This window comes from Labeo rohita, chromosome 23 (genome assembly GCF_022985175.1).
Source record: "Labeo rohita strain BAU-BD-2019 chromosome 23, IGBB_LRoh.1.0, whole genome shotgun sequence".
In the NCBI taxonomy this organism is placed as follows: domain Eukaryota; kingdom Metazoa; phylum Chordata; class Actinopteri; order Cypriniformes; family Cyprinidae; genus Labeo; species Labeo rohita.
The window spans coordinates 15,230,935-15,258,516 of record NC_066891.1 but is presented as its reverse complement, the minus strand read 5'-3'; the positions used below and the strand labels follow the sequence as shown (position 1 = coordinate 15,258,516).

The 27,582-nt window shown below is 35.3% G+C and overlaps 3 protein-coding genes across 8 annotated transcripts in view; 2 read left to right on the top strand and 1 right to left on the bottom strand.

Moving 5' to 3' along the window:
- Nucleotides 1-4,143: 4,143 nt before the first annotated feature.
- idh3g (isocitrate dehydrogenase (NAD(+)) 3 non-catalytic subunit gamma) lies at nucleotides 4,144-15,081 on the bottom strand. The gene is made up of 14 exons (XM_051096673.1): nucleotides 14,984-15,081; nucleotides 14,491-14,538; nucleotides 13,475-13,486; nucleotides 13,256-13,353; nucleotides 13,054-13,169; nucleotides 12,919-12,979; nucleotides 12,571-12,703; nucleotides 10,985-11,118; nucleotides 10,783-10,885; nucleotides 10,535-10,681; nucleotides 9,677-9,771; nucleotides 6,248-6,308; nucleotides 4,703-4,834; nucleotides 4,144-4,529 (listed from the first exon to the last, which is right to left on the bottom strand). Exons 1-13 carry the CDS (start codon nucleotides 15,047-15,049, stop codon nucleotides 4,733-4,735), a joined length of 1,176 nt encoding a protein of 391 aa, XP_050952630.1. The 5' UTR covers nucleotides 15,050-15,081; the 3' UTR covers nucleotides 4,144-4,529; nucleotides 4,703-4,732.
- Nucleotides 15,082-15,431: 350 nt separating this feature from the next.
- On the top strand, nucleotides 15,432-24,521 carry fam3a (FAM3 metabolism regulating signaling molecule A). Of its 2 annotated transcripts, none has more exons than XM_051096670.1 (10): nucleotides 15,432-15,650; nucleotides 16,102-16,164; nucleotides 16,255-16,362; nucleotides 18,970-18,993; nucleotides 19,085-19,208; nucleotides 19,553-19,611; nucleotides 19,696-19,746; nucleotides 19,830-19,914; nucleotides 20,003-20,129; nucleotides 23,748-24,521. In XM_051096670.1, exons 2-10 carry the CDS (start codon nucleotides 16,152-16,154, stop codon nucleotides 23,844-23,846), a joined length of 690 nt encoding a protein of 229 aa, XP_050952627.1. In that variant the 5' UTR covers nucleotides 15,432-15,650; nucleotides 16,102-16,151; the 3' UTR covers nucleotides 23,847-24,521. The 2 variants fall into 2 exon arrangements, with proteins under 2 accessions (XP_050952627.1, XP_050952628.1); XM_051096671.1 differs by having other exon boundaries at nucleotides 15,442-15,501.
- A 1,794-nt stretch (nucleotides 24,522-26,315) lies between these two features.
- The window catches only part of si:dkey-151g10.3 (serine/threonine-protein kinase WNK3), a 64,320-nt gene continuing 63,053 nt past the window's right edge, over nucleotides 26,316-27,582 (top strand). For 4 of the 5 annotated variants that reach the window (XM_051096016.1, XM_051096018.1, XM_051096017.1 and 1 more), the window contains exon 1: nucleotides 26,316-26,770. The gene's annotated coding sequence lies outside the window, so the exon portion shown is untranslated. The remainder of the gene's footprint in view (nucleotides 26,771-27,582) is intronic. The other variant, XM_051096019.1, reaches the window with a different exon arrangement.

The window sequence follows — 27,582 nt, the reverse complement described above, 5'->3', positions numbered from 1 at the left end:
TCACTTTTACATGTTGTTTCAACATTAATGTGTGTTGGCAGTGTATGTACAAATCCCTATAATGATAAAAATCCATGCAGTGGTTTTTAATTAATCTGTAAAAATAATATCCCCTTTTGTCTAATCGAGCCATTCTCAGATGCCTGCCGGTGTGGCGTCACACCCACAGAGGGCACTCCCACCATAGTTGATTGACATGAGCGTCTTACCTCAGATCAGCTGTAACAGTCTGACCTCCATTGTTTCCATGCAGGAAGTTAGACAAGAATATCACTGATTGAGCGAATGAGGTGTTGTGTTGCTGGATGTAATAATGAACATAGTGGTCGTCATTTACTCCCGACATTTGAGCTGCTGAAGATGCAGTGGATTACGTTTGTTTGTGAAGGGAATGCGGCTCCCGATCTACATAAATGCGTCTATGTTCACGCAAATCATTCGTGATCCAGCTTCACCTACAGCACAAGTGAGTATAAGTTTTTTGATGAATCTCTGCAATCACCTTTCCTAATAACGTGCTAGTTAGCAAATTTCGCGGCTAAACGCGTTAAATGCGGCTAAAGTAAACAATCTCTCAGAGCAGGAGCTTGTTTGCATTTAAAGGAACAATCCCTCAGAATAGGAGCTCATTTTGACAAGGTAAAAAGGGTGTTGTTTTACACAACCATTGAGAATTTTTAAGCAAAGTATATTATAGACTTCTTATTAAGACCCTAAAGAATCATATCAACTTGTGGAAAATGGGCATCCGATGACCCCTCTAAGAGAGGACAGTATTTGGCTGACAACTATTTGAAAATCTGGAATCTGAGGGTGCAAGAAAAATAAATAAATGTTGAGAAAAGTTTTTAGCAATGCATATTACTAATCAAAAGTTTTGATATATTTACAGTAGGACATTTAGAAAATATCTTAATGGAACATGATCTTTACTTAACATCCTAATGATTTTTGCCATAAAAGAAAAATCGATAATTTTGACCCATACAATGTATTGCTTCAACCCGTGCTACTTATCACTGGTTTTTGTGGTCCAGGGTCACATATAAGAATGAAAATTCAATACTGATCTCAGCTTTATTGGAATTTTGTGGCATGAATTCAAACACACTGTAAGGCAATGCAAAAAGTTAATGTAAAATCACATTTTTGTTTTGTTTTATTTTGCTATCCACCTTTTCCTGAACGCGGACGTCTCGCCCGACAGGAACAATGCTTTACATGTCCAGTCTTTGGGGTTTCTAGTCAAATTATGGCCCAGTAATATAACGTTAAATTTATGGAAATGTTTTTAAAAGCACATGGCGTCATAGTTTCCTCACTTTACAATGTCGCAGTGACCGTCTTTTTGCAGTAACTCACTTGTCATAAGTTTAATGTGTAGGAAGATGACAAGAAGTGACGTGAGGTTAAGGGAAACAGCTCTTGAAAGGTGGAATTCACAGGATTTTGTCCTCAAAATGATATATGCACACATTATATTATTATTTCACACACAGTATTTAACTTAAGCGCTGTAAGCAAAGCTCAGTTATTTTTCTGTCATCGTCACGGGTAGATTTGCTGATAATGAAAACAGTACAGTAAATTGCTGTTACTGTGGCAGCCAATAACAGCACAGCTTAACCCTGCGCACATTTTTATATCTAGTTATATTGAAGAAGTTTAAGTTTAATCCAGTCGATCTTTTAACACGGATTTCTATGACCGGAACACGAGAGCCCCCAAACGGAAGTTAGGATGATCAGCGTTCATCAGTTACTCAGAAAAAAGGTGGATCCATCGATCGACTCACTGTACATCATCCTGTTTATTACAAAGACTACCCAACAAATAAGTAAATACATGGACATGAAAATAACTTAAGAACATGCAGTTCAGCGCATCCAGTTTTTTTGCATGACCTTTATCAGTCTCTGTGTTCTGATACTGACTGCTTTTTACAAGCCATCTCACACCACTCTTATTGGAAACACTTGATGCAGAAGGCCTACAGGATATTTAATCACAACATTATATAGCCCTTGACATGTCTGTTAGTTCATAAACTTGCATAATCTACTATGAATAACATTCCACATATTTTCCCCAGCTGCTGTATTTTGTTAGCGATCGCAAAGATTGTTAAACTGCAGTGGGAAATTGCTATTTCTTCTGACTCGTGTTATTGGAAATTATACTTCCATTTAGGTTCCTAATATTATTTTATAAGATTTGAGTCTGTCCCTTGGGTTTCCCACTCAGAACAGCAGGCTGTTTTTTCCACACGTGAAGGTCCAGCTGTAAACAATCCAAAAAGAAATTGATGTCAGCAGACTGTCAGCCTGTCATGTTATTTACGAAAACTGTGCATGTGGTTTTATGGCTGAGAATCAATTTGAACAGACTTTATTGGTTACCTACAAAGATACATTTATCTGTGATTTGTTGCCCTCTAGTGCCCAGACTCACACTTGATGCATCAATCTTTTAGGCAGTGTGTTGGCTTGGAAGTAGCAATGTCTGCAGGAAAACAGTAACCTCCCAATTTTGTTTTTCTTAGTTCAGAGTCATACAGGACATTTGGCAAAGGCCCTGAAAGAGGGATAATCCTTCAAGTGGAGTGTTGATGTTTTCTTGTCACCAGTGTTCGCTCAGAATCTGTTTTTTTTGTACTGCCAAATCTCCTGCTCCCAAAGCCTCAACAGTACATATTTTTGAATACGTCCCTTATCTAATACACAGATTCAACTCAAATTTACCTTAGTGACCATGGACTCCAAGATTTTAATTTGGTATTTGAGATGTTAAAAACTAAAATGTTTAAATGTGCATTATGGGGGAGTATTAAAGGGATAGCCTGCCTAAAAATTAAAATTGCCCCATGATTAACTCACCCTCAAACCAACTTAGGTGTATATGTCTTTCTTCTTTCAGACAAATACAATCAGACTTATATTAAAAATGTCCTGGCTCTTTTCAGCTTTATAATGGCAGTGAATGGGCGTTCAGATTTTGAAGTCCAATAAAATGCGTCCATCCATCATAAAAAGTGCTCCACACAGCTCTGGGAGGTTAATAAAAAATATTCTTATTTATTCAACTTTATAAGCTGTAATCTAGCTAGCCTCCACTACCTGTCGTACACGTGTTAACAAGAGAGTGGCGTTCTAGCGGATGACGTAGACGTAGGCATAGCGTAAGATGCGCAGATGAGAGAGCAAAACAAAACACCAGTCACGAATTAGAAGTATAAAAACAAGGATTTGTAAAGAAAAAAGTCAAAGGATTTCAATATAAGCCAAGAGGAGACTGGTTTTCCTTTGCTATAAACAAAATTTGGTTCTCGCAAGACTAGCACATTCTCACCACGTCATCCGACAGAACGCCACTCTCTCATTAACGGTTTATAAGGTTTAAATATAGATATATTTTTTTACACAAATGCATCAGTTTACTTCAGAAGGCCACACCCTTGGAGCTGTGTGGAGTGTTTTTTATGATGGATGGATGCACTTTATTGGGCTTCAAAATCTCAACACCCATTCACTGCCATTATAAAGCTTGAATTTTTTTTAAAATAATTCCAACTGTATCCATCTGAAAGAAGAAGGTCATATACACCTAGGAAGGTCTGAGGGTGAGTAAATCATGGGGTAATTTTGATTTTTGGGTAACCTATCCCTTTAAAGCACATCCAATTTCTCAGCCTGTGTTCAACTTGATGTTGCCAGTGATTATACCAGTTTAAGATAACACAACAAGCAAAACATTTTAACATGATAACAATGATTTTATTTAGTATGTCTTGATATTACCAGTGAGTCATTAAGGATTTGTGCAACAGTCTAGATTTTTAACCTCTTACAGCAGTGGTTCTCAACTAGGAAATGACTTGGATGACTTAAAATTAAAGTTTAAACTTACAAAAAAAAACTTAGAACATAAAGACCCAAACTAACTGATGTAACATTAGATCAACATTGAATATTGATCATAAATAATACCACAGCATAAAGTCTAAAGAACAATATAATCTCATGGACATCCAGAATATAAATTCCATTTAAACACCCAACTTTTTAAGGCCGTAAAAAAGTAAAATGCTGCAGTTTATACAAGTATAATATTGTAAGTGTACAGTTGGAGATTTGTTCAGGGTCATTAAAGTAAACATAAGAGGTATAAACTCAAAATTACTATGTTGTGTTTGAGGATAACATGGTAAGAATGGATAAAATATGGAATGCAAGTGAGCAGCGGAAACACAAATCCAACGCAGGACCCTCTTTATAAATACTGTATTAGCATAGCATTAAAACAATATAACCTTTAAGATACAATCTGATAAATCTAAAAACTGCAGTTTCCATGGAAAGACCACTACGCCCAAGAAACACCACAATCACAATTATGTATGCTGTATTTCATGTGACAACATCTCCACCCCTGATTCCCGTAAGGACTGCAGGATTCAAGAATAAATCTCTTGTCTTAAGCGAAAGCAACATTATTGAGACATAAAATGATGTGCAGATGTCCTTAAGAAGCTGAAAATAAAACACAGGAGGAAAAGATATTATTGAAAGCCAGAACTGCATCAACAATCACAGACACAACATTAAAAGCCCTACCAAACAGGAAATGGCATTTAGAATAACTTGTTGGCACCTTTTAATGGATTATATTAGAAAAAAAATGATGTGCAAGAAACACTCAGTACCAGACAGCGGTGGAGTGACGCTGACTCTGTTTAGATCTCAGTGGTGAGGGGGCCGCCGCTCTGGATGATCCTCATGATGGACTGAACCACTTCTGAGGTAGTGCCCTGACCCCCAATGTCAACTGTGTGCAACTACAACATGAAACAATACAGAAAACATTACAACATATGACAGAACTAAGCAACAAGCATCTGGACTCTTCTGAAAATTATTTGATTCTGATTGTTAAAACTGAAAAAATACTATTCTGACACTAAGAACCTCACATAGAAATAGGAGTAATATTTTTTTAAATGGAACCCTGGATATTAAGACTTAAATTGCTTAATATAATGTAAATGGTGTCTCTTACTGAAATATGTAGTAGAAAAACCATTAAGATTTGTTATTTTAAAAAATCTACATGGTTTTATACATATTTTGGACTATGTAGAGCACCATTATTTTGACTATATCAAATGGTTGCACTTGGTGAGCTCCTATTTTTACTGTAACAATAACTCACATAACTATATTATGATACATACAGTGATACAAAATTACTAATTACTAAAAAGAGTTCTTTTATGCACCAATCCAAAGAATGTTAAGAATGTCTGGTACCTTGAGGAACAGGTATTCACACAAAATTCTTATTTACTAAAGTCAGCTATGATCTAAAACCTGCTTTACGTAATGTGCAAGACCAACCCTAAAATGTGAACAGGTAGGTTAAAGGAGAAGTCCACTTCCAGAACAACAATTTACAAATAATGTACTCACTCCCTTGTCATCCAAGATGTTCATGTCTTTCTTTCTTCAGTCGTAAAGAAATTATGTTTTTTTGAGGAAAACACTTAAGAATTTTTCTTCATATAATGGACTGATGGTGCCCCGAGTTTGAACTTCCAAAATGCAATTTAAATGCGGCTGTAAACGATCCCAGCTGAGGAAGAAGTGTCTTATCTCTTAAACTCAGACCGTATTTTCTCCCTCAACTTCAAAAATCATTTAAAAATCATCCTACGTTATTGCAGAAGTTCCGACCGAGTCTTTGCAAAGTGAACATGCAAAGAAGATCAAACACCTTTAACAAACAAGGTAAAACAGCGATATTTTTTTTTAAGTATGACGATTTTGAAGTTGAGGGAGAAAATATGGTCAGAGTTTTTCGACATACCCTGTCTTGAGCTACAATACATAGAGTTCAGGAAGAGTAAGACAAGATGAGCATTTGACATTAAAAAATATATAAATTGTATTATTTTTATGAAAATAACCAATCGTTATGCTAGATAAGACCCTTCTTCCTCGGCTGGGACCGTTTATAACCACATATGGGATCGTTTGAAGCCGCATTTAAACTGCATTTTGGAAGTTCAAACATAGGGCACCATAGCAGTCCCCATTATATTAAGAAAAATGCTGAAATGTTTTCTTTACAACTGAAGAAAGACAGACATGAACATCTTGGATGACAAGGGGGGTGAGTACATTATCTGTAAATTGTTGTTCTGGAAGTGGACTTCTCCTTTAATAAGTTAGAAAGTGCAGGTGTGACTTACCCTGGTCTCATTCATGGTGGTGAGAATTGCACCTCGGACCATGTTGGCATAGTCATGAAGTCTGAAGAGAAATAGAAGATAGAAATAGAAAACTCATATCCTAAGCAATGCACTACAGTAATACAAAATGCTGTCAGTGCATATTAGCTGATTTTATATAACAGGACAATTCTGGTTGTTTGTTAAAAGCATAGTTCACCCAAAAATGAAAATTCTGTCATTAATTACTCACCCTCGTGTCATTCCAAACCCGTAAGACCTTTGTTCATCTTCAAAACACAAATTAAGATATTTTGGATTAAATCAGAGAGCTTTCTGACCCCTGTATACCACGTTCAAGTCCCAGAAAGGTAGTAAGGACATCATTAAAATAGTCCATGTGACATCAGTGGTTAAATTTTAAATGTTATGAAGCTATGAGAATAATTTTTTTGAGCAAAGAAAAAAAAAAAAAAAAAAAAATATATATATATATATATATATATATATATATACAGTGGGTACGGAAAGTATTCAGACCCCCTTAAATTTTTCGCTCTTTGTTATATTGCAGCCATTTGCTAAAATCATTTAAGTTCATTTTTTTTCCTCATTAATGTACACACAGCACCCCATATTGACAGAAAAACACAGAATTGTTGACATTTGTGCAGATTTATTAAAAAAGAAAAACTGAAATATCACATGGTCCTAAGTATTCAGACGCTTTGCTCAGTATTTAGTAGAAGCACCCTTTTGATCTAATACAGCCATGAGTCTTTTTGGGAAAGATGCAACAAGTTTTTCACACCTGGATTTGGGGATCCTCTGCCATTCCTCCTTGCAGATCCTCTCCAGTTCTGTCAGGTTGGATGGTAAACGTTGGTGGACAGCCATTTTTAGGTCTCTCCAGAGATGCTCAATTGGGTTTAAGTCAGGGCTCTGGCTGGACCATTCAAGAACAGTCACGGAGTTGTTGTGAAGCCACTCCTTCGTTATTTTAGCTGTGTGCTTAGGGTCATTGTCTTGTTGGAAGGTAAACCTTTGGCCCAGTCTGAGGTCCTGAGCAGTCTGGAGAAGGTTTTCGTCCAGGATATCCCTGTACTTGCCGTGTTCATCTTTCCCTCGATTGCAACCAGTCGTCCTGTCCCTGCAGCTGAAAAACACCCCCACAGCATGATGCTGCCACCACCATGCTTCACTGTTGGGACTGTATTGGACAGGTGATGGGCAGTGCCTGGTTTTCTCCACACATACCGCTTAGAATTAAGGCCAAAAAGTTCTATCTTGGTCTCATCAGACCAGAGAATCTTATTTCTCACCATCTTGGAGTCCTTCAGGTGGGCTTTCATGTGTCTTGCACTGAGGAGAGGCTTCCGTCGGGCCACTCTGCCATAAAGCCCCGACTGGTGGAGGGCTGCAGTGATGGTTGACTTTCTACAACTTTCTCCCATCTCCCGACTGCATCTCTGAAGCTCAGCCACAGTGATCTTTGGGTTCTTCTTTACCTCTCTCACCAAGGCTCTTCTCCCCCGATAGCTCAGTTTGGCCGGACGGCCAGCTCTAGGAAGGGTTCTGGTCGTCCCAAACGTCTTCCATTTAAGGATTATGGAGGCCACTGTGCTCTTAGGAACCTTAAGTGCAGCAGAAATGTTTTTGTAACCTTGGCCAGATCTGTGCCTTGTCACAATTCTGTCTCTGAGCTCTTCAGGCAGTTCCTTTGACCTCATGATTCTCATTTGCTCTGACATGCACTGTGAGCTGTAAAGTCTTATATAGACAGGTGTGTGGCTTTCCTAATCAAGTCCAGTCAGTATAATCAAACACAGCTGGACTCAAATGAAGGTGTAGAACCATCTCAAGGATGATCAGAAGAAATGGACAGCACCTGAGTTCAGTATATGAGTGTCACAGCAAAGGGTCTGAATACTTAGGACCATGTGATATTTCAGTTTTTCTTTTTTAATAAATCTGCAAAAATGTCAACAATTCTGTGTTTTTCTGTCAATATGGGGTGCTGTGTGTACATTAATGAGGAAAAAAAATGAACTTAAATGATTTTAGCAAATGGCTGCAATATAACAAAGAGCGAAAAATTTAAGGGGGTCTGAATACTTTCCGTACCCACTGTATATATATATATATACATATATATATATATATATATATATATATATATGTCTGGTGTAAAAATTAAAATGAATGTCAAAATTAAGAATTACTACAGCTCTGACAAAAAACTTAATATCGCTATAATAATATCACTATATATATGCTTAATATCGGCGCCAATAATCGGTGGACCCCTAGAATGCACATAAGTGTGCCATGGTAAGGGTGACCACCTGGCAATAGATCTGCTGCGGGACAGATACATTTACTACTCTTATGCTGGTTCAAATGAATTTTCCGTGTGCGCTCGACCATTTCTGTTGGTGGTGCTAGATCACTTAGAGGTCCACACATCGCTTGCACGGAAACTACGCCGCAAAAAAATGAAAATAATTAGCTTTCTTAAAAAGCCAAAAGAATGTATGTACATTTTCTTAATGTGACAAAAACCAACAGACTGATGAAAAACATTTTCTCAATATGCGACGTGCGGGACAAGGGGTGAAAATGCTGTACTGAACATGAAAACGTACTTACAGGCTGTGAGTCAGAAGCAGCAGACTGTCCTTGCAAAGTTGAAATTGCCTCACTCTATAGTGTGCACAGCCAGAATTGTAGGCTAGTCTCCCAGGTTCAGGAAACAGTCCTCAGTAAAATGCGCTGCACACACTCAAATATTTGTGTTGTACTGTTCTGGAACAGTATTGAAAATATAACTTAACCACTGATTTCTAGTAGTTTCTAGAAACACACAGCGTCTCCGCAACATGGCGGCGGCTGCAACAATATTGCAATGAGAATAAATGTTATGCCTTCTTTCTCTGTGTATACATTTGGGCGCTGTTATGCAAATCTTCCCACACGTGATGTTGACGTGGGGGTGTGTTTGAATGAGCCATTTTAGGAAGGCGTGGCTGAGTCTTAACTTTTATAAAGAATATCTCTATGGGTTTGAGACTTTATTCTTTGCAACTTTACAGGTTTTATATATGCACAAACAGCATTTAACACTCCAAAGACAAAAGAAAACATGAAATCATATCATATGACCCCTTTAACGTTGAACCACTGATGTCACATGGACTATTTTAACAATGTCCTTACTAGCTTTCTGAGCGTTGAATGTGTCGGTTGCATTGCTGTCTATGCAGGGTCAGAACAAAAAAGTCTTGAGGTTGAGTAATTAATGACAGAATTTTCATTTTTTGGTGAACTATCCCTTTGAGTTAGGATATGTAAGAGTGGACAAACAACCAGAAGGCAAAAATAAGCAAAATTACCATAATAAGTGTTGACACTTATGAAATAACACACACAAACTCCTCATTCATTACTTACTTGAGATGATCTAACATGAGGCAGCTGGCAAGCAGCATGGCAGTGGGGTTGGCAATGTTCCTGTTGGCAATACTCTTTCCTGTATTTCTGGTGGCCTGTCATTACAAATTTAATGCTAGTTATTCAAGTGTCAACTTAAATTTACATTTCAACTTAAGTGACATGAAAATGCATCTTCCTATATATTTAAATACACAAGCACATCATAAACTCTGGATTGTAAATACTGATCAGTCCAGACATTCACTCAGTAGTTAAACTACAGAGAGGTACACTGCTGTAAAAATATTTTTAATGCTTTTAAAAGTATCTTTTGTTCACTAAGGCTGCATTTATTTGATAAAAATATAATAAGAGCAGATATATTGTGAAATAATAATATTATCATTTAAAATGATTTAGTAAAATATATTTAAAAATGTAATTAATTCCTGAGTTCCTGAATTTTCAGCATTACTTCAGTCTTCAGTGTCACATGATCCTTCAGAAATCATTCTAATATTGTGATTTGGTGCTTAAGAAACACTTCTTATTAATATGAATCATAATTAATATTTTTGTGGTAATCGTGACACATTTTTTGATGAATAGAACAACCAAAAGAACATTCTTTTATAACATCATAAATGTCTTTACTGTCACTTCTCATCAATTTAATGCTAAATCAAAGTATTAATGAAAAAAAAAAAAAATCATACTGACCCCAACTTTTTGAAACTGTATTTTTTTTTACAGTAGTGTCATATGCTAGCCATATTAAGCTTACTGAGGCATCCGTTCCTAAATCTGTTGTTTTACATAGCTGGCTACCAGCAAGTCAGGATTGTTCTAATCGCCTGTCTTTTTCTTCAGACCAACCGTTTCAAACACAGCATAGTCTCGCCCGTAGTTGGCACCAGGCACCAGACCGGGTCCTCCCACCAGTCCTGCACACACATTGCTGACCACATTTCCATAGAGGTTAGGCATCACCATGACATCAAACTGGTGGGGCCTGGAAACAAGCTGAAAGATAGAACATAATCACAGTGAAGGTAGAGTTTTTTGCTTTCTCATGAACATCAAAATTTGTTATTTGTTTGATTATTTGTGCATGAAGACCTCACCTGCATGGTGGTGTTGTCGACAATCATACTATCAAACTCAATGTCTGGGTATCCAGAGGCCACCTCCTTACAGCACTGCAAAAACAGTCCATCCGCCAGTTTCCTGAAGAGAGTGAGAACACATTACGAGACCAGTGACATTCTCTGCTTTGATACAGCTGTGAATTAATAGTGCAGATGACGAAGGAGTTGACTGACTAACATGATGTTAGCCTTGTGGACAGCCGTGACCCTGCGGCGACCTTTCTCTCGGGCCAGTTTGAAAGCATAGTCAGCGATGCGGAGGGAGTTGTTCCGTGTGATGATTTTCAGAGACTCTACAACTCCAGTTACACTCTGAAAAACACAGGATATGATGATTATTTATACTATGATATAGACCAAAAAAGAAAACATATAAAAAAAAAGATTTTACACAAGAATGAGGACGCATAGAAAGTGTCTCACCAAGCCTGAATTTATTTGATCCAAAATACAGCAAAAGCAGTAATATTGTGAAATATTTTTACTATTTAAAATAACTGCTTTCTGTTTTTTTTTTTAAATGTAATTTATTTCTGTGATCGAAGCTAAATTCTCAGCATTATACTTTAGCATGATCCTTCAGAAATCATTTTAATGAAACATTAAAGAAACATTTTTTATTATTATCATCGATATTTAAAACTGTTGAGTACATTTTTTTCAGGATTCTTTGATGAATAGAAAGATCCAAAGATCAGAATTTATCTGAAATGAAAAGCTTTTGTAACATTTAATATTTTAATTTAGCAAGGATGCTTTAAATTGATCCAAAGTGATGATAAAGACATTTATAATGTTACAAAAAATTTCAGATTTCTACTCAGCTGTTTTCAAAATAATTATAATGTTTTTGAGCAGCAAATCAAAATATTAGAATGATTTCTAAAGGATTATGTGACCGAAGTAATGATGCTATAATAAATTACATTTTAAAATAAATTCGAATAGAAAACGGTTATTTTAAATAGTAAAAATATTTCCAAATTTTACTGTATTTGCTGTACTTTGGATCAAATAAATTCAGGCTGGGTGAGCAGAAGAGACTTAAAAAAAAAAAAAAAAAAAAAACTTACTGTTCAAAAACTTTTGACTGGTCGCGTATGAACAATTAATGAAATGTATTGTCTACAGTATATATACTATAGAATACATATATAAAATATATAATATATATTTCTATTGTATACAGATTTCCCTAAATGACATTGAGACATTGATTTTAAATAATGAACATTTTATTGTACACTACCATTCAACAGCTTGGGGTCAGAAATTAAAAACATGAATACTTTTATTCAGCAAGGATGCATTCAGTTGATCAAAAGAGACAGTGAAGACATTTATTTACATTACAAAGTATTTCTATTTTTAATTAAAAATGTTTTTTTGAACTTTTTAACTTTCCATTCACAGAATTTCAAAAAAAAGTATCACAATTTCCATAAAAATGTAAGCAGCACAAGAGTTTTGTTTCCGCATACGGATAATAATACATTTCTTGAGCAACGAATCAGTATATAAAAATGATTTCTGATCATGTGACACTGAAAACTGGAGTAATGGCTGCTGACAATTTAGTCTTGCCAAAAAAATATTTAAACGATGGTGTATTTTACTTTTGCACTTTGTCTAATAGAATAATACATTTTAATATCTTCACCGATTAATTCACACATATATGTCGACACCCTGTATGGGTAATATGTGTGAGAAACAGATGAAGCTGTGTGAAAGTCTGTTGAGCGGGTGCGGAAAAATTCTGACCTCATGCTCCAGACTGCTGTACTCGCCCTCTGTGTTTTCTCTAATGATTATGATGTCGATGTTTTTGTGGCGCGTCTGGACTCCAGGAAGTGACTGGCAGTGCATCACATTGGCATACAGATCCAGACTCGTGCTGAGAGAGAGAAAGTGACAGCTGTGCTGAGAGCGAACGGAGGTGAATCTGTCTAGATGCACAGTCATGGGCCAAATCTGAGGTACTCTGCCATCACTCATCAAACTCAAACTGAGGGGCCCCAACAACATTAACCACTTTCATATAACAGCATAAACATCTAATGAGGATGGTATAAAATATTAACTGTATAATCATTCGTCTTTCAAGCTTACCGTAGAAGATTGTTTCGTGACTTGTGGTTAGAGGGCATTGTGTGGTTGGTCTCAATGTTACCTGGGAAAATAAGATTTTTGTTATCTAAAATCTCACAAAGAATAGAGGAACAAATATAATCCGGATGTACAGACCTTTAAGAGCAACTCCATTGCGGCGAATGGCCGTAATGGCATTGTTGATGTCGTCCTCACTGGTTGATGCAGAATCTACATGCACCACCTCAAAGTCCACAGGAACACAACTGAACCTATGATCCAACAGGAAAATCTTAATGTGGCACTACATTAATATCAGCCTCTATTTATGTTTTTGTAAAGTATTGATTTGACAAACCTGAAGAGCTCCCGCACGTGGTTAAGCAGTTCTGGTCCAATCCCATCTCCGGGAATCAATGTTACAGTATGCCGGCCTCCATACTTGGCGGGAGGAGGCTGCAAATAAACAATAAATAAATATTCAGTGGCCATATTACATGTGCATGATAATTATGGAAATAACTGAGGTAATGGGCAACATGATTTTATGTTTGCTTTTAAGTTACTCCATACTTACTATGATTTGTCCCTTCAAGACAGAGGTCAGAGGTGAAGAATTTATTTAAAAAAAAAAAAAAAAAAAAACAGAAAAAACAGAGAATTAGGTACTGCAATTCATTTTTTACTCCTTAAGCTCACATAAGGCATTCTTATAATCAATAATACAATAAGATTTTTAATGCTTTTTAAAGAAGTCTCTTCTGCTCACCAAGCCTGCATTTATTTGATCCAAAGTACAGCAAAAGCAGTGATATTGTCAAATATTTTTACTATTTAAAATAACTGCTTTCTATTTGAATATATTTTGAAATGTAATTTATTCCTGTGATCAAATCTACATTTTTAGCATCATTACTCCAGTCTTTAGCATCACATGATCCTTCAGAAATCATTCTAATATGCTGATTTGCCATTCAAGAAACATTTTTATTATTATTGTCAATATTTAATACAGATGAGTATATTTTTTTTAGGATTCTTTAATGAATAGAAGGATCCATAGATTATTATTTATCTGAAATTATAAGCTTTTGTAACATTATACACTAAACTTTTACTAACTTTATACACATTCTTTTATTTAGCAAAGATGCGTTAAATTGATCAAAAGTGATGATAAAGACATTTATAATGACACAAAATCTATTTCAGATAAATGCCATTCTTCTGAACGTTCTATTCATCAAAGAAACCTGAAAAAAATGTACTCAGCTTTTTTCAACATAATAATAATAAATGTTTTTTGAGCAGCATATCCAAATATTAGAATGACTTCCGAAGGATCATGTGACTGGAGTGATGATGCTAAAAATTCAACTTTGAAATCACAGAAATAAATTACATTTTAAAACATAGACAAATACAAAAACGTTTTTTTTAAATAGTAAAAATACTTAATTTTAACTGTTTTTGCTGTACTTTGGATCAAATAAACGCAGGCTTGGTTTGCAGAAGAGACTTAAAAAAAAATATACAAATCTTTTGACTGCGATAGATAGATAGATAGATAGATAGATAGATAGATAGACCCACTGAATATGTAGGTTTTCCTCTTTGACTGTTGACTGCTGCGCCAAAAACCTACAAAAAAAACATTAAACACGTTAAGTATTAGATGTTACAGCATGCCTCGCATCATGACTGTGTTTCAAATCCTAGTGCGCTGCCTACTTAGACAGCAACATCTCATGACTAGAATGCAAAAAATGTTGTCTATGTTGGCAGCTCACTACGTTTTGAAACACTGCCAATCTCTGAAATCATGCAGAAACATCATGTCAGTCGCATTTGTATTTTTGCAACGTCGCACTGTAATTTTAAATATAAATGTACAAAAAGTACAAATACGTAAGTGAACTGTATGAGCTAAAATACAAGTATGCGGACTAACTCTAAACTGCTGTTTAGCGCGCGCTGACCTTGTCTTGCTGAAATGTCACGCTAACGTGCCTCGCTAATAAACATAATGTTATTATTTGTATTTACAAGGTTTCCCTGGTCATATCGTGTAAATAAAATGCCTTGCCTTTGCTGTATTTCCCAACTGCCTTCCCAGGATTGGTTTTAAAGCTTTAGTTAGAGTTGCCATCATGACAGGAGTATGCTTGTGCGTTATATTCCGGATTAAACACCGACCGGTGAAGAAAGGTTCCGGACTACATTCTTTTAAATAAATCTTTAAAATTACTTAAAAAAATGTTTTATTTATTTTGACGGATTTAAATCATACGCATTTGTAATTGTACCTTTAAACATGTCGTTCTGCTATAATGTCTTACATTATTAAAAAATGTCAAGTACTACATATTTGTTTTTCTTGCAAAATCTTTATGTATATACACACAGCACTATTTTGCATGAGTCGTGTGTAATTTTCATGTAAACTAAGTAAACATTTGTAGCATAAGAGATGACATTTGCATACTGGGTGCGCACTAGAACCACGTGTTCATAATTGGCTCCCCAAACCGGAAGAGTGTCATCGGAATTTGTGTATTGGAAACTGGAGGACGCCGAAGAAGGATATCTCGTTATTACGGAGTTGTATGCTCGTTAAATTTTCGTCATATTTGAAAATATTTCGTGTTTTTAAAATGAACATGCAGCGTTGAACGCGAGTAAATTAGTCGAGTCAAACCAGAAGAAACAATCTGTTACACAAATTTGCTGCACAGGGTCACTACAGGTTTCAGGTTGGACTGTATTTTGATTTTTAAATGCGTGTGTAACGTGTGTTTGGATTCCATGATTGTGATCCGAATTCCAAATAGTTGTTTGCTTGGTTATACAAGCAGAGACTAGTGTGATGCTGGTGTCTAGGTGTCAATTCCAGGGAGGTTTGCTTCCCAGCTGATTAACAGGTCTAATGTCATATAAGTGGGTAGTGCTTAAAGCAAAATATGTTGAAAACGTATCAAACCAGCTATTAAAAATAAAATATTAAGCAGAAGTAGACATCACACTTGTTTAAAAGTATGTGTAAAACTGCTGCATTTCCTGAATTTCAGGATAGTCAGTCTAGTTATTAACAGTTTTGTGCCTGTTTAGTTTAGTTTGATTTGGAAACTTGTTCTCTGTTCATGAGTAACTTTATCATAAATGTTGCTGCTTTATGAGCTTAATGTTCTCATTTACTCCAAACAGAATCTTATCAAAGTGGCCGTTTGCTGACCAGATTTTGACATCTGTCTACTATGAGGTTTGCAGGTCTGTGTATTTTTATGCTTCTCATGTACTGGTGATGTTTCCTCCCACAATTGCTTTCAAATGCTATTTCCTTTCCTCTGTATTCCCCAGTGGCACTGCGTGCTGTTGCTTTGGTTCTTCTGTTGGGCTTTACCTGGCTTCTAGCAAATTCAATGCTAGGAGGGGATGGAAACTCATTGATACGGATGCTGTTTAGTGGTAAGGATGTTACATGTATTAAGGGATGTGTTGGTGGTTGACCGCAATACATTATACAGAATGTATATAGACAGATACACAGATGCCAGTGTTATTGTTGTATATGTTATGATGATACTGAGTGAATGCTTCTGACACATATTATATGTCCATCAAGTACTTTTACTTCAAACTCACTAAATTCCAGCCTCAGCCCAATCAGAAGTACCAGTACTTGCATTGAAACCTATACAAAGTAGCCAGAAAGCAGGCAGAAATACATTTAATTTCAAGAAAAACATTGAAGAAATTTAGAGGCTTTTGCATCTGTACTCTACTCTTTATATATATATATATATATATATATATATGTATATATATGTGACCCTGGACCACAAAACCAGTCATGAGTTTAAATTTTCCGAAATTGAGCTTTATACATCATCTGAAAGCTGAATAAAGCTTTCCATCAATGTATGGTTTGTTAGGATAGAACAATATTTGGCCGAGATACAGCTATTTCAGTATATGGAATCTGGGTGCAAAAAAATCAAAATATTGGGAAAATCGCCTTTAAAGTTGCCCAAATTATCTTCTTTGCAATGTATATTACTAATCAAAAATTAAGTTTTGATATATTTACAGTAGGAAATTTACAAAATATCTTCATGGAACATGATCTTTACTTAATTTCCTAATGATTTTTGGCATAAAAGAAAAATCGATAATTTTGACCCATACAATGTATTTTTGGCTATTGCTACAAATATACCCCAGCGACTTAAGACTGGTTTTGTGGTCCAGGGTCACATATATATATATATATATATATATATATATATATATATATATATATATATATATATATATATATATATTATACGCTGCTAAAAAAGTTCGGGATCAGTAAGATTTTTAATGTTTTTTTAAAGAAGTCTCTTATGCTCATTAAAGTATCATTTATTTGATCAAAAATACAAAAAAATGGTAATATGATGAAATATTATTGCAATTTAAAATAACCATTTTCTATTTTAATATACTTTAAAATATTTATTTCTGTGATGCAAAGCTGAATTTTTGTCACCCAACTCCTCCAGTCTTCAGTGTCACATGATCCATTAGAAATAATTCTAATATGCTGATTTGTTACCAATGTTGGAAATAGTTGTGCTGCTTAATATTTTTTGGAAGCTGTGATACTTTTTTCAGGATTCTTTGATGAATAAAAAGTTAAAAAGAACATCATTTATTCAAAATATAATTTTTTCGAACAACGTAACTAATATTTACTATCGCTTTTTCAATTTTTCAATTTAACACATCCTTGCTGAATAAAAGTATTAAAGCTATAAGTTTTATTCATCAAAAAATCATGGAAAAAAAAAATCACAGGTTCCCAAAAAAAAAAAAAAAAATGAAGCAGCAACTGTTTCCAACAATGGTAATACAGTAGTCAACGTTTGAAGTGGATCAGTAAAGTACATCAAAGTTGTCCTAAGACAAGAACAGGTATTGTTTTAGTTTTAGGACAACTTTGATGAAAGATTTTGATCCACTTCAAATGTTAACTACTGTATATCAGCATATTAGAATGATTTCTGAAGGAAAGGAAGACACTGAAGACTGGAGTAATGATGCTGATGCATCACAGGAATAAGTTCTATTTTAAAGTATGTTAAAATAGAAAACCACTATTTTAAATTGAATTAATATTTCTCAATATTACTGTTTTTTTTTTTTTTTTTTTTTTGTATTTTAATCAAATAAATGTAGCCTTGATGAGCAGAAAGACTCCTTTAAAAACATTAAAATTCTTACTGATCTCAAACTTTTGAACGGCAGTGTATATATATAGTGTTTATTTTGAATTTCAAGTTTAGTTATTTTAGTACATTTAGTCAAGTTAAGCTAAACCAAAAAAAGAATAGTTATTTTATTTCAGACCGTTAACTTTAAAAATATATTAAACTAGATAACAGTTCTTTTAAATTGTAATACTAGTTTTAAAAAGTACTATTTTCATTAGATAAATGCAGCCTTGCACTTTTTTCAAAAGGAATAAAATATCATAATTTGTCATAGGTTTTAAGTCTAATAAATGTTAAAATTGATAGCTCTCAATTATACTGTAATGTTAAATGCCTATAGTCAATGGTTAAATATTAGGCGGGAAAAAAATCAGACATCAGTAATATTTATGGCTTTCAGTCATAAAAAAGATGCCATTAAACAAATATTACAAATATACTGTCTTTGTTGTTTATACATTAATTTAAAGATTGAATGAAATTATTGAAATATAAAAGTATATTTAAAAACGTCAATGTTAGGTGGAATTAATCGCGATTATAGTGTCGGAAAAAGTGTGATTAATTCGTTAATTTTTCTTTTAATTGATTGACAGCACTATTTAAAACCTTTGACTGATAATGTGTATATATAATTTAAAGATAGTAAATTACACAAGCATAATAATTGCTGCAATAAAGTATATATGACATTGTATCAGCCAATTATGAAAAAAAACGGTGATATAACGGTCGACCACTAGACCACTATATAATATAATATAATAATCTCATGAAAGTGGCTTAATGGTCATTCACAAAGTTTTATCGTTCATAGGTGGACAAGAAGAGCCTACTCCAGGTAAAATTACTTTGCACTTAAAACATGCAATTTTCCACAAGACGCATTTAAGCAATCTAATCATTCAATGCAATAACCTGCTTTTCTCCAGAACCACGACCACGCAAGTACAAGTGTGGCCTGTCAGCACCATGTCCCCCCAAACATCTCGCGTTCCGACTGACCTCCGGTGCTGCCAATGTCATCGGCCCGAAAATCTGTCTGGAGGATAAAATGCAAGTTGCCTGACCTTTTCGCTGCTACTGTGTCGCCGTTGTTCTCTTTAATGAGCTTGCACGATCACCACTGCTCACTAAGCTCTGCATGCAACCTCCCTCCCTATTTCTTGTTCTGTCTGCACTGGTATTCATCATATCGTCTTTGTTTTTCTCATGGCCATCACTGCCAGACTCATAATCTTATTGGGGGACGTGATGCAAGTAGGCGATGGTTTCTTTTTCCATGCCTATCTTTTGTTCATATATTCTATTTTCTCATCCTCCCTTGACTTCTACCATAGCATTAAGTGTGTTATTACTAAAAATGATGCTTATTGACTTCTGTTTGTTTGGTCTTACAGTCTTGTTAGCAGTGCTAAAAACAATGTTGGCAGAGGGCTCAATATTGCTTTAGTAAATGGTGAATATTTCATTCTTTTATACTGATATGTTTTTGCATGTGTTGCATATGCATTGTTGACAGTTCAATTTCCATTTTCTTCAGGGGTTAATGGAGATGTTTTGGAAATAAAGGCATTTGATATGTGGGCAGGAGGTAAGTTGACGTTTAAGGTGGCTGTTTTTTCATTAAGGTGGTTCGTCAGATCTTTAAAAGAGTGCTTTCTCTCTCTGCCACAGATGTTTCAGAGCTGCTGAAGTTTCTTCGTCCTCTCCATGAAGGAACGCTAGTATTTGTTGCCTCTTTTGATGACCCGGCCACCAAGTAAGAGTCTGTTTAAATCAAGAGAATGTCAGAACTTTTTTTTTCTCCACTGTTTCTTGGATTTACTTACTGTTAAACGCATTCACAGGTTAAATGATGAGGCTCGGCGGCTGTTTGAGGAGCTGGGGAGCACAGCTGCAAAGGAACTGAGCTTCAGGGATAGCTGGGTGTTTGTTGGAGCCAAGGGAATAGAAAATAAGAGCCCATTTGAACAGGTATGATTTATGGGAAGAAATATGCATTTTTTTTAATGCAACCCCCTTGTTGTGAAGGTTTTCACAGTGTTTACATGTCTGTCTATTGTTGTAAAGACACACCATGTACAAATTCATTAGTTAGCACCATTGCTACCAAAGAATGTCTCAAATGCATTGTGAAACAGCCCATTACCTACCACTACAACTTTTTATTTCATTAGCATATGAAGGGAACATTATTTTTGTAACATTAGCAACACAGTGTTAGCTGTTTGATAACATAGACAAGCCAAAGGCTATTAATATCAATTGCTGTTACATGTCTTTTGAGCTCAATAGATAAAATCAATTACAATTCTGATACATTGCTCTGTAGATGACCCTGTATAATTCTTTGGAATCAATTTCTGTTCTAAACATATATGGCTGAATTAATCCAGTATTTTGTCTTGCCATTGTGTAGCGCCAGGCAGAGATTTTCTTAATATAGGGAGATGAGAGGGTCTGTATTACTATTGGAGAAAGCGTAACCGCTAACTTGGATCATGTGTTCCTTAATAACCACTCACATTACAGCCTTGACGTCATTGAATTTCGGTCAGAGTTGTGCAAGACTCATTGGCCGTTTACGGATGCCATAGGAATGAATGAGAAGTGCCGTAAGCTAAATCCCACCTGTCACAAAAAGTCAGTGACTTCTCTTATAAAACTGCTTTTTTTTCATGGTAAACTCTAAAACTAGTTCAATCCAAAAGTATTGTTTAGTGTAAAACATGTCAAAGATTAGCCAACAGGCTGTCGATTCATTAAATGATAAGCCGTTTCCTCTAAAAAGCTGTTTATTCAGCGTAGTGAAGCCTCTCTTCCATTGACAGCCATTCAAAGAAAACAGCCTCTACAGTTGTACGGTAGCTTTCCAGGTGTAGGGTTGGAGATCCCTGGGACTACAGTAGTCAACACTTCAAGTGGATCAAAACCTTTCATCAAAGATGTCCTAAAACTAAAACAATACCAATTCTTGTCTTTGATTAACTTTTTTGATCCACCTCAAATGTTGACTACTGTATACCATGGAGCCAGTTTAGCTGGCTATTCAGGTAAGTTTCAGTTTAGATGGTGCCAACTCTGGGCTTTTGGCATTGTGAAAGTGGTTTGGACTTGCATTCCTTGGCTATCCTGCTATCTCTGATGAAGCTGATGATACACAGGGCAAGTTTTTGAGCAGTGTTGCTGTCAACAGGCAACCAGGCGAGAAACAGGGCCCACGACTGATGTAAAGTATCTACATAGAAATTTGTTCCTCATTTTCAAGATTTCAAAATAATATCATCTAGCTTTTAGTATAGATTATTTATTGTAATTGTTTAAATATGATTTATATAATAATTATGCTCTTAAATCATTACACGTGCCATTTTATTGTAATAATCAGTATGCCTTTATTTTAAATTAATATAAATGTGTAGAGATGATGATGATAATATGCAATATAAATATTTTTGGGGATAGTTTACCAAAAATGAAAATTCTGTCATTGACTACTCATCCTCATGTCGTTCTAAACCCCTAAGACCTTCGTTCATCTTTAGAACACAAATTAAGATATTTTTTAAGAAATCCAAGAGCTTTCTGACCCTGCGTAGGCAGCAACGGCACTACCACGATCAAGGCCTAGAAAGGCAGTAAGGACATTGTTAAAACAGTATGTGTGACATTGGTTCAACCTTAACGTTATGAAGCTGCAAGAATACTTTTTGTGCATGAAGAAAACAAAAATAAAATTAAGATTAAACCACCATTCATTTGAAGATGAACGAAGGTCTTACGGTTTTGGAACAACATGAAGGTGAGTAATTAATGACACATTTTTCATTTCTGGGTGAACTACCCATTTAAGAATCAATAGATATATATAAAGCTTTAAACATGACTACACATAAGCTTAGAGGTTTAAGTCTTTTTATTATCTATTTAAATTATTAACTATATAAACTAACTTCACTATTGTCACTTGGACTGAAATGGCAAGATGTTTTCATTACGTTGTCCTCTTTTATGGACAGCTCTTCATCTTGCTTTGTAAACTTGTTTCAATTCTTCATATTTTTCAGTTTTTAAATCTTTGGCAGTGAATTGCACTGACTTTCTCACGAGGAGTGAGTGACAATTTCAAGGCATGTGATTTGCTGTTCATTACTGATGTCACACTTTCATATGCTACATGAACTCAGAATCAAAGTTGACAGAGAGAGTAGATGATCAGCGTAATGGTACCAACAAAGCCATATTGGATTGGTTTGGTTTTGTCAACTTAAAACTAATCTTGTAACTCTGAGTTTGTCCAGCCAGCTTCATGGTTCAAGCCCCAGGTTTAGCATTTACTAGTAGTCCGAACTGATTTACTCACCATCATGTCCTGGCTCTTTCAAGCTTTATAATGGCAGTGAATGGGCGTTGAGATTTTAAAGTCCAATAAAGTGCATCCATCCATCATAAAAAGTACTCCACACGGCCCTGGAGGGTTAATAAAGGCCTTCTAAAGTGAATTGATGCATTTTTGTAAGAAAAATATCCATATTTAAAACTTCATAATCTCTAATCTCTAATCTCTCAATCATGAGATGATGTAGTACGCAGGTTTTAAAGTTTTAAATATGGATATTTTTCTTACACAAATGCATTGATTCGTTTTAGAAGGCCTTTATTAACCCCCCGGAGACATGTGGGCCACTTTTTATGATGGATGGATGCACTTTATTGGACTTAAAAATCTCAACAGCCATTCACTGCCATTATAAACCTTGGATGAGCCAGGACATCTTGTAATATAGCTCCGATTGTATTCTTCTGAAAGAAAAAAATATATGCCTAGGGTGTCTTGAGGGTGAGTAAATCATGGGGTAATTTTAATGTTTGGTTGTACTATCCCTTTAAATGACCATCCGCTAAGCCCCATACTAAAAATCTGTAGATATTCTATGTGATTAGATAAATCCTCTAAAATTGTTTAAAACTATCCAAAAAAAAATCAGCCAGTACAGATACCACTGGATAGTGTTTGACTATCTCTAATTCACTGCCTACCCTAAACTTTATAACTTCAGAAACATCAGAACCTTTCTGTCTGAATATGGTTTTACCTTCTAACCTCCACCCGAGACCATTGTGACCTTCATGAAATATGCCAAATCGCTCCTTTTTCTGAGTACTAAACTTAAACCCTGATGAAAGCTATTTGCTAAAAAAAAAAAACACTTGGCACTGCTTACTGGTGCTTTGCTCTTGTATAATAAATTGCTTCTAATATTCCTCATTTGCAAGTCGCTTTGGATTAAAATATCTTGCTAAATTAATTGCTGTGTTCCTTTAATGCAAAAATGGCAAATAAAAATCCTTGTAATGTCTCACTTCATTCTAACCAATGTACAATTAATATCCAGCCAATTTGAGAGCATTGAAAACATTTTACTGCAAATAGAGCTGTTCATTGATGTTTTGGAAAGTTTGTCTGAGCAAGCAACAGTAAAAAATGGGGGCAGATAAGCTATCAGTGCATTTAAACGGGTTAATAATTTACGGTTTTGAATTCTTAAAGCAAGTATTTCACCTCACGAGTCTTTTCTCTCTCTCTTTCAGAGAATGAAGAACAGTAAAAGCAGTAACAAATATGAAGGCTGGCCCGAGTCTCTGGAGATGGATGGCTGCATTCCTCTGCGCGCTCCTTTAGAAACTTAAGGCCTCTTAGGGACTTTGAACTGTAGGAACACTTCAGACACAAGGATCAAGGAGCTCTACGTACAATTACAATTGGCTTCCATTCAGAGAGTGACTCCGATGCCTAAAAATTTTACTCAGTGGATGGTTCGATGTGGATTTTCCTTGCAGAGCCGTCTGGTTCTTTTCAAGGTGAAGAAATGAACTGAAGTGAAAATATAGCTGGAAGTCTGTCTGCTCCGGTGGAATTAGAATTGTTTTTATGAAGAAAAAATATATTGCCACAGTAAATATTTTTTATGTTTAGAAAGGTTCTACTGTTTAAAATGTGTGAAGTTGATACTGCATAAAATCTGTGCCTAGCGGTTGCTCTGAAGGATGGCATTAATATGCTTTTTAAATTCAAAGGAAGAATATTAAATACACATTGTCCGGAGAGTTTATTATATATTGTCACCTATTTATAACCCATGCTTGTAATAAGATGAGTCTCATAAGACTCAATCTCAAATTAACTTCTTCCATGTGTAGGTTTTGTTCTTTGTAAAATGATGCACTGGTGAAATGCACTGTATAGACAACCTTTGATGGAAATCGACTCAAAGATCAAGATTATTCGTGTAGTTTTATTTAGGACAGCCTTTTTTGGGAGGATTACGTTTATCTTATCTCATAATAAACTCTCACAGATGTTTATCCCCTCGTGTTTTGACCAGCGTTGCGGTAGGCTGTTTGAAATGTCCTATTTTTGCAGCCACCAAAAAGCAATGTGGTTTGTTTTAGAGGAAATGACTTGTCGGTGCACACTTTTTAGTTCACATGCAAACAGTAAACCCATTTGGAGAAGCTTGTGATCACGTGTGTTGTAAGCAAATTAAAATAGCCCAAACAAGCACCATGGACAGCGGCGTTACTGTTCTTACACACTAGAGGGCAGCAGAGAAGGAAGAATTTGAATGGAACCTAAAATGGCAGTTTGAATATGATTATAAAAATATTTTTAAACTTTTATTAATTTAATTAGGTTCTGGATTTTAATATATATTTTTTTAAATATATTGCAATATTTATTTAGTAAAACGAACTAGTACTGATTTTTATGTTAGTACTTTTTTGTTTTTAATTAACTAAACCAGTAGTGATTAATAGGTTGTTGTTTTTTTCCAATTCTACACTACCAGCCAAAAGTTTTTAAAGAAGTCTCTTTTGCGAACCAAACCTGCATTTATTTGATCCAAAATGTAGCAAAAGTAGTAATATTGTGAAATATTTTTGCTATTTACTCCTTTCTATTTTAATATATTTTAAAATGTAAGTTATTCCTGTGATCAAAGCTACATTTTCAGCATCTTTATTCTAGTGACTGAACATTTTTATTATTATTATCATCAATATTTAAAAGAGTTGAGTACTTTTTTTTTCAGGATTCTTTGATGAATAGAAAGATCCAAAGATCAGCATTTGTTTGAAATAAAAAAGCTTTCGTAACATTATACACTATACCATTCAAAATTTTGGAGTCGTTACAATTCTTTGTTTGTTTTTGGGAAAGAAATTCTAGAAATTAATACTTTTATTTAGAAAGGATGCTTTAAATTGATCAAAAGTGATGATAAAGACATTTATAATGTTACAAAAGATTTCTGTTTCAGATAAATGCTGTTCTTCTGAACTTTCTATTCATCAAGGAAACCTGAAAAAATTCTACTCGGTTGTTTTCAATGTAAATGTTTTTTAAGCAGCAAATCAGAATATTAGAATAATTTCTGAAGGATCATGAGTGGAATAATGATGCTAAAAATTCAGCTATGAAATTACAGAATTAAATTACATTTTGAAATATATTCAAATAGAAATCAGTTATTTAAATTAGCAAAAATATATCAATATTTTACCATTTTTGCTGTACTTAGGATCAAATAAATCCAGGCTTGGTGAGCAGAAGAGACTTCTAACTGTCATGACCGGAAATGTTTTCCTCAAAAAAACAAATTCTTTACAATTAAAAAAAAAGAGAGAGATGGATGACAAGGGGGTGAGTACATTATCTGTATTTTATTTTATTTTATTTTTTTTGTTCTGGAAGTGAACTAATCCTTTAAACATGAGTACATTTCAGACATTAATATAATCATTGTATTGCGTTAAGTGTTAGTTTAGCAGGATAATTAGTTAGCATACGTTAACAAATTAAAATCAAATATTTGTTCCTTTAGTTATATAATGTGTTTTGATACATAACACATTTTACATTAACTGACGTAAGTTATTTTCATAATTAAGGCCACATGAATTGTCAAGTGATGTTGTAGGTTCGGGCTATGAATAGGAAAAACAACAAAAAAGTAAAGTCAGACATGTCCTTTATCCTAATAAGCAACAACCCTATTAAAATGTAAATTAATTAGATCAGAATGCTCAAATCTTATTGTTCGATCAGACGTTTACTGGGACAATGCGCGACCTCGCGTGGTCAGACAGAGGCGGCGGCGGCGGCGCGCATAGTTGGAGCACGCGGTACGAGCGAGCGAGCGAGCGCGCGTCTGTCTTTAACCGAAAAAGGAAAAACGATTGTGCTCGATTGAACTACCACGAACGCCGCAGCGACGGATGTTGCTTTGTAAATTATGTAAAATAAACATATGTGAACACGTAGCCGTTACATTCACCGGCGGCGCAAAGGTGTGCTGATAATCTCGCGGTAAGGCAGAGCAATATGTTTTTTAACAGATGATGTGTCCAGGCGGATTTGCAGGATTTAACGACGCCGCTCAAACAACAGAACCAAACGCACGTCCAAGAAAAGGAGTAAACACCGGCAACCTTACACGGCAAATTACGCTTAGATGCTGACGAACTGTTGAGTCTATGGCATAAATTGGAGAAAGCGAGACCTTTCGACAAGCTGCTTCTGTTTAAATAACGACAGGGGATGCAGCACACCGGTGAGTAACGTTACCATTGACTATTGTGCTAAATAACGTCAGTCATTAGCTGTTGATATCCAGGGGACTTGTCTTAATACATGTCATTTGTTAAATAAAAACGCATCTTTAGGTTGCCATATGTGTCTTTCAGACATACAGGAATCCTAGGCAAACATAGCTTAGATGCTAACACAACACGGTGGTGCTGAAATAGATATTGGCAATGGACGAGACGAGTAATGTTATTACCGCTTGAGCGGTAAAATGAAGGTGTTTCCTTCCTTCGTCTTTTCTTAGTCTGCGTTTTACTTCTGATTCCGAGGAGGTTTCTGCTCCTTGTATTATTGTCTTTTATATTCTTCATCCGTCTTGCTAACCGAGTCCATGTAAATGAAGACTGAATGTGCAGCTCAGACAGGCGTTTGCTCTCTTATCTGTCTGTATTATGTCATACGCTGCCGTTGACAGATATCCTTATGTTTACTGTCAATTTGTCGACTGGTGGTGCTTCAGTTTTCAAGTTACAATCTAATAGCACACGTTTGTGTATTTTTGTGGCTGCCATGTCTTCTGTTGCTATGTGTTTTTAACTCAAGGCATTGGCCGCTGTTGGTCAGCGTAGTGGCTAATAGATGGTGCCAGTCAGTAAGTTGACTTTACCTTATCTTTCTTTAGGGCTTTGTTTAAATAGTAGCATGATGTCGTAGGAAATTTCATCTGGGTCAATGACAAATAAGGATGTCTCGGATGAGAAAATGAGAAATCTAGTTTGGAGTGGCAAGTGCTTTGAAAATGGTTGATGCCAATTATTACAAATGTTTCATGGAGTG

What these genes read in the sequence shown, in the direction of transcription:
- idh3g (XM_051096673.1), bottom strand. Translation starts at nt 15,049, where the DNA reads ATGATGGCAACTCTAACTAAAGCTTTAAAACCAATCCTGGGAAGGCAG. An exon ending in CACGTGCGGGAGCTCTTCAG is followed by an intron (nt 13,170 to 13,255) that starts GTTTGTCAAATC and finishes GTTGGATCATAG; the next exon opens with GTTCAGTTGTGTTCCTGTGG. An exon ending in CTCATGTTAGATCATCTCAA is followed by an intron (nt 6,309 to 9,676) that starts GTAAGTAATGAA and finishes ATTTCTCTTCAG; the next exon opens with ACTTCATGACTATGCCAACA.
- fam3a (XM_051096670.1), top strand. An exon ending in CAATATTGCTTTAGTAAATG is followed by an intron (nt 19,612 to 19,695) that starts GTGAATATTTCA and finishes CATTTTCTTCAG; the next exon opens with GGGTTAATGGAGATGTTTTG. An exon ending in ATAAGAGCCCATTTGAACAG is followed by an intron (nt 20,130 to 23,747) that starts GTATGATTTATG and finishes TCTCTCTTTCAG; the next exon opens with AGAATGAAGAACAGTAAAAG.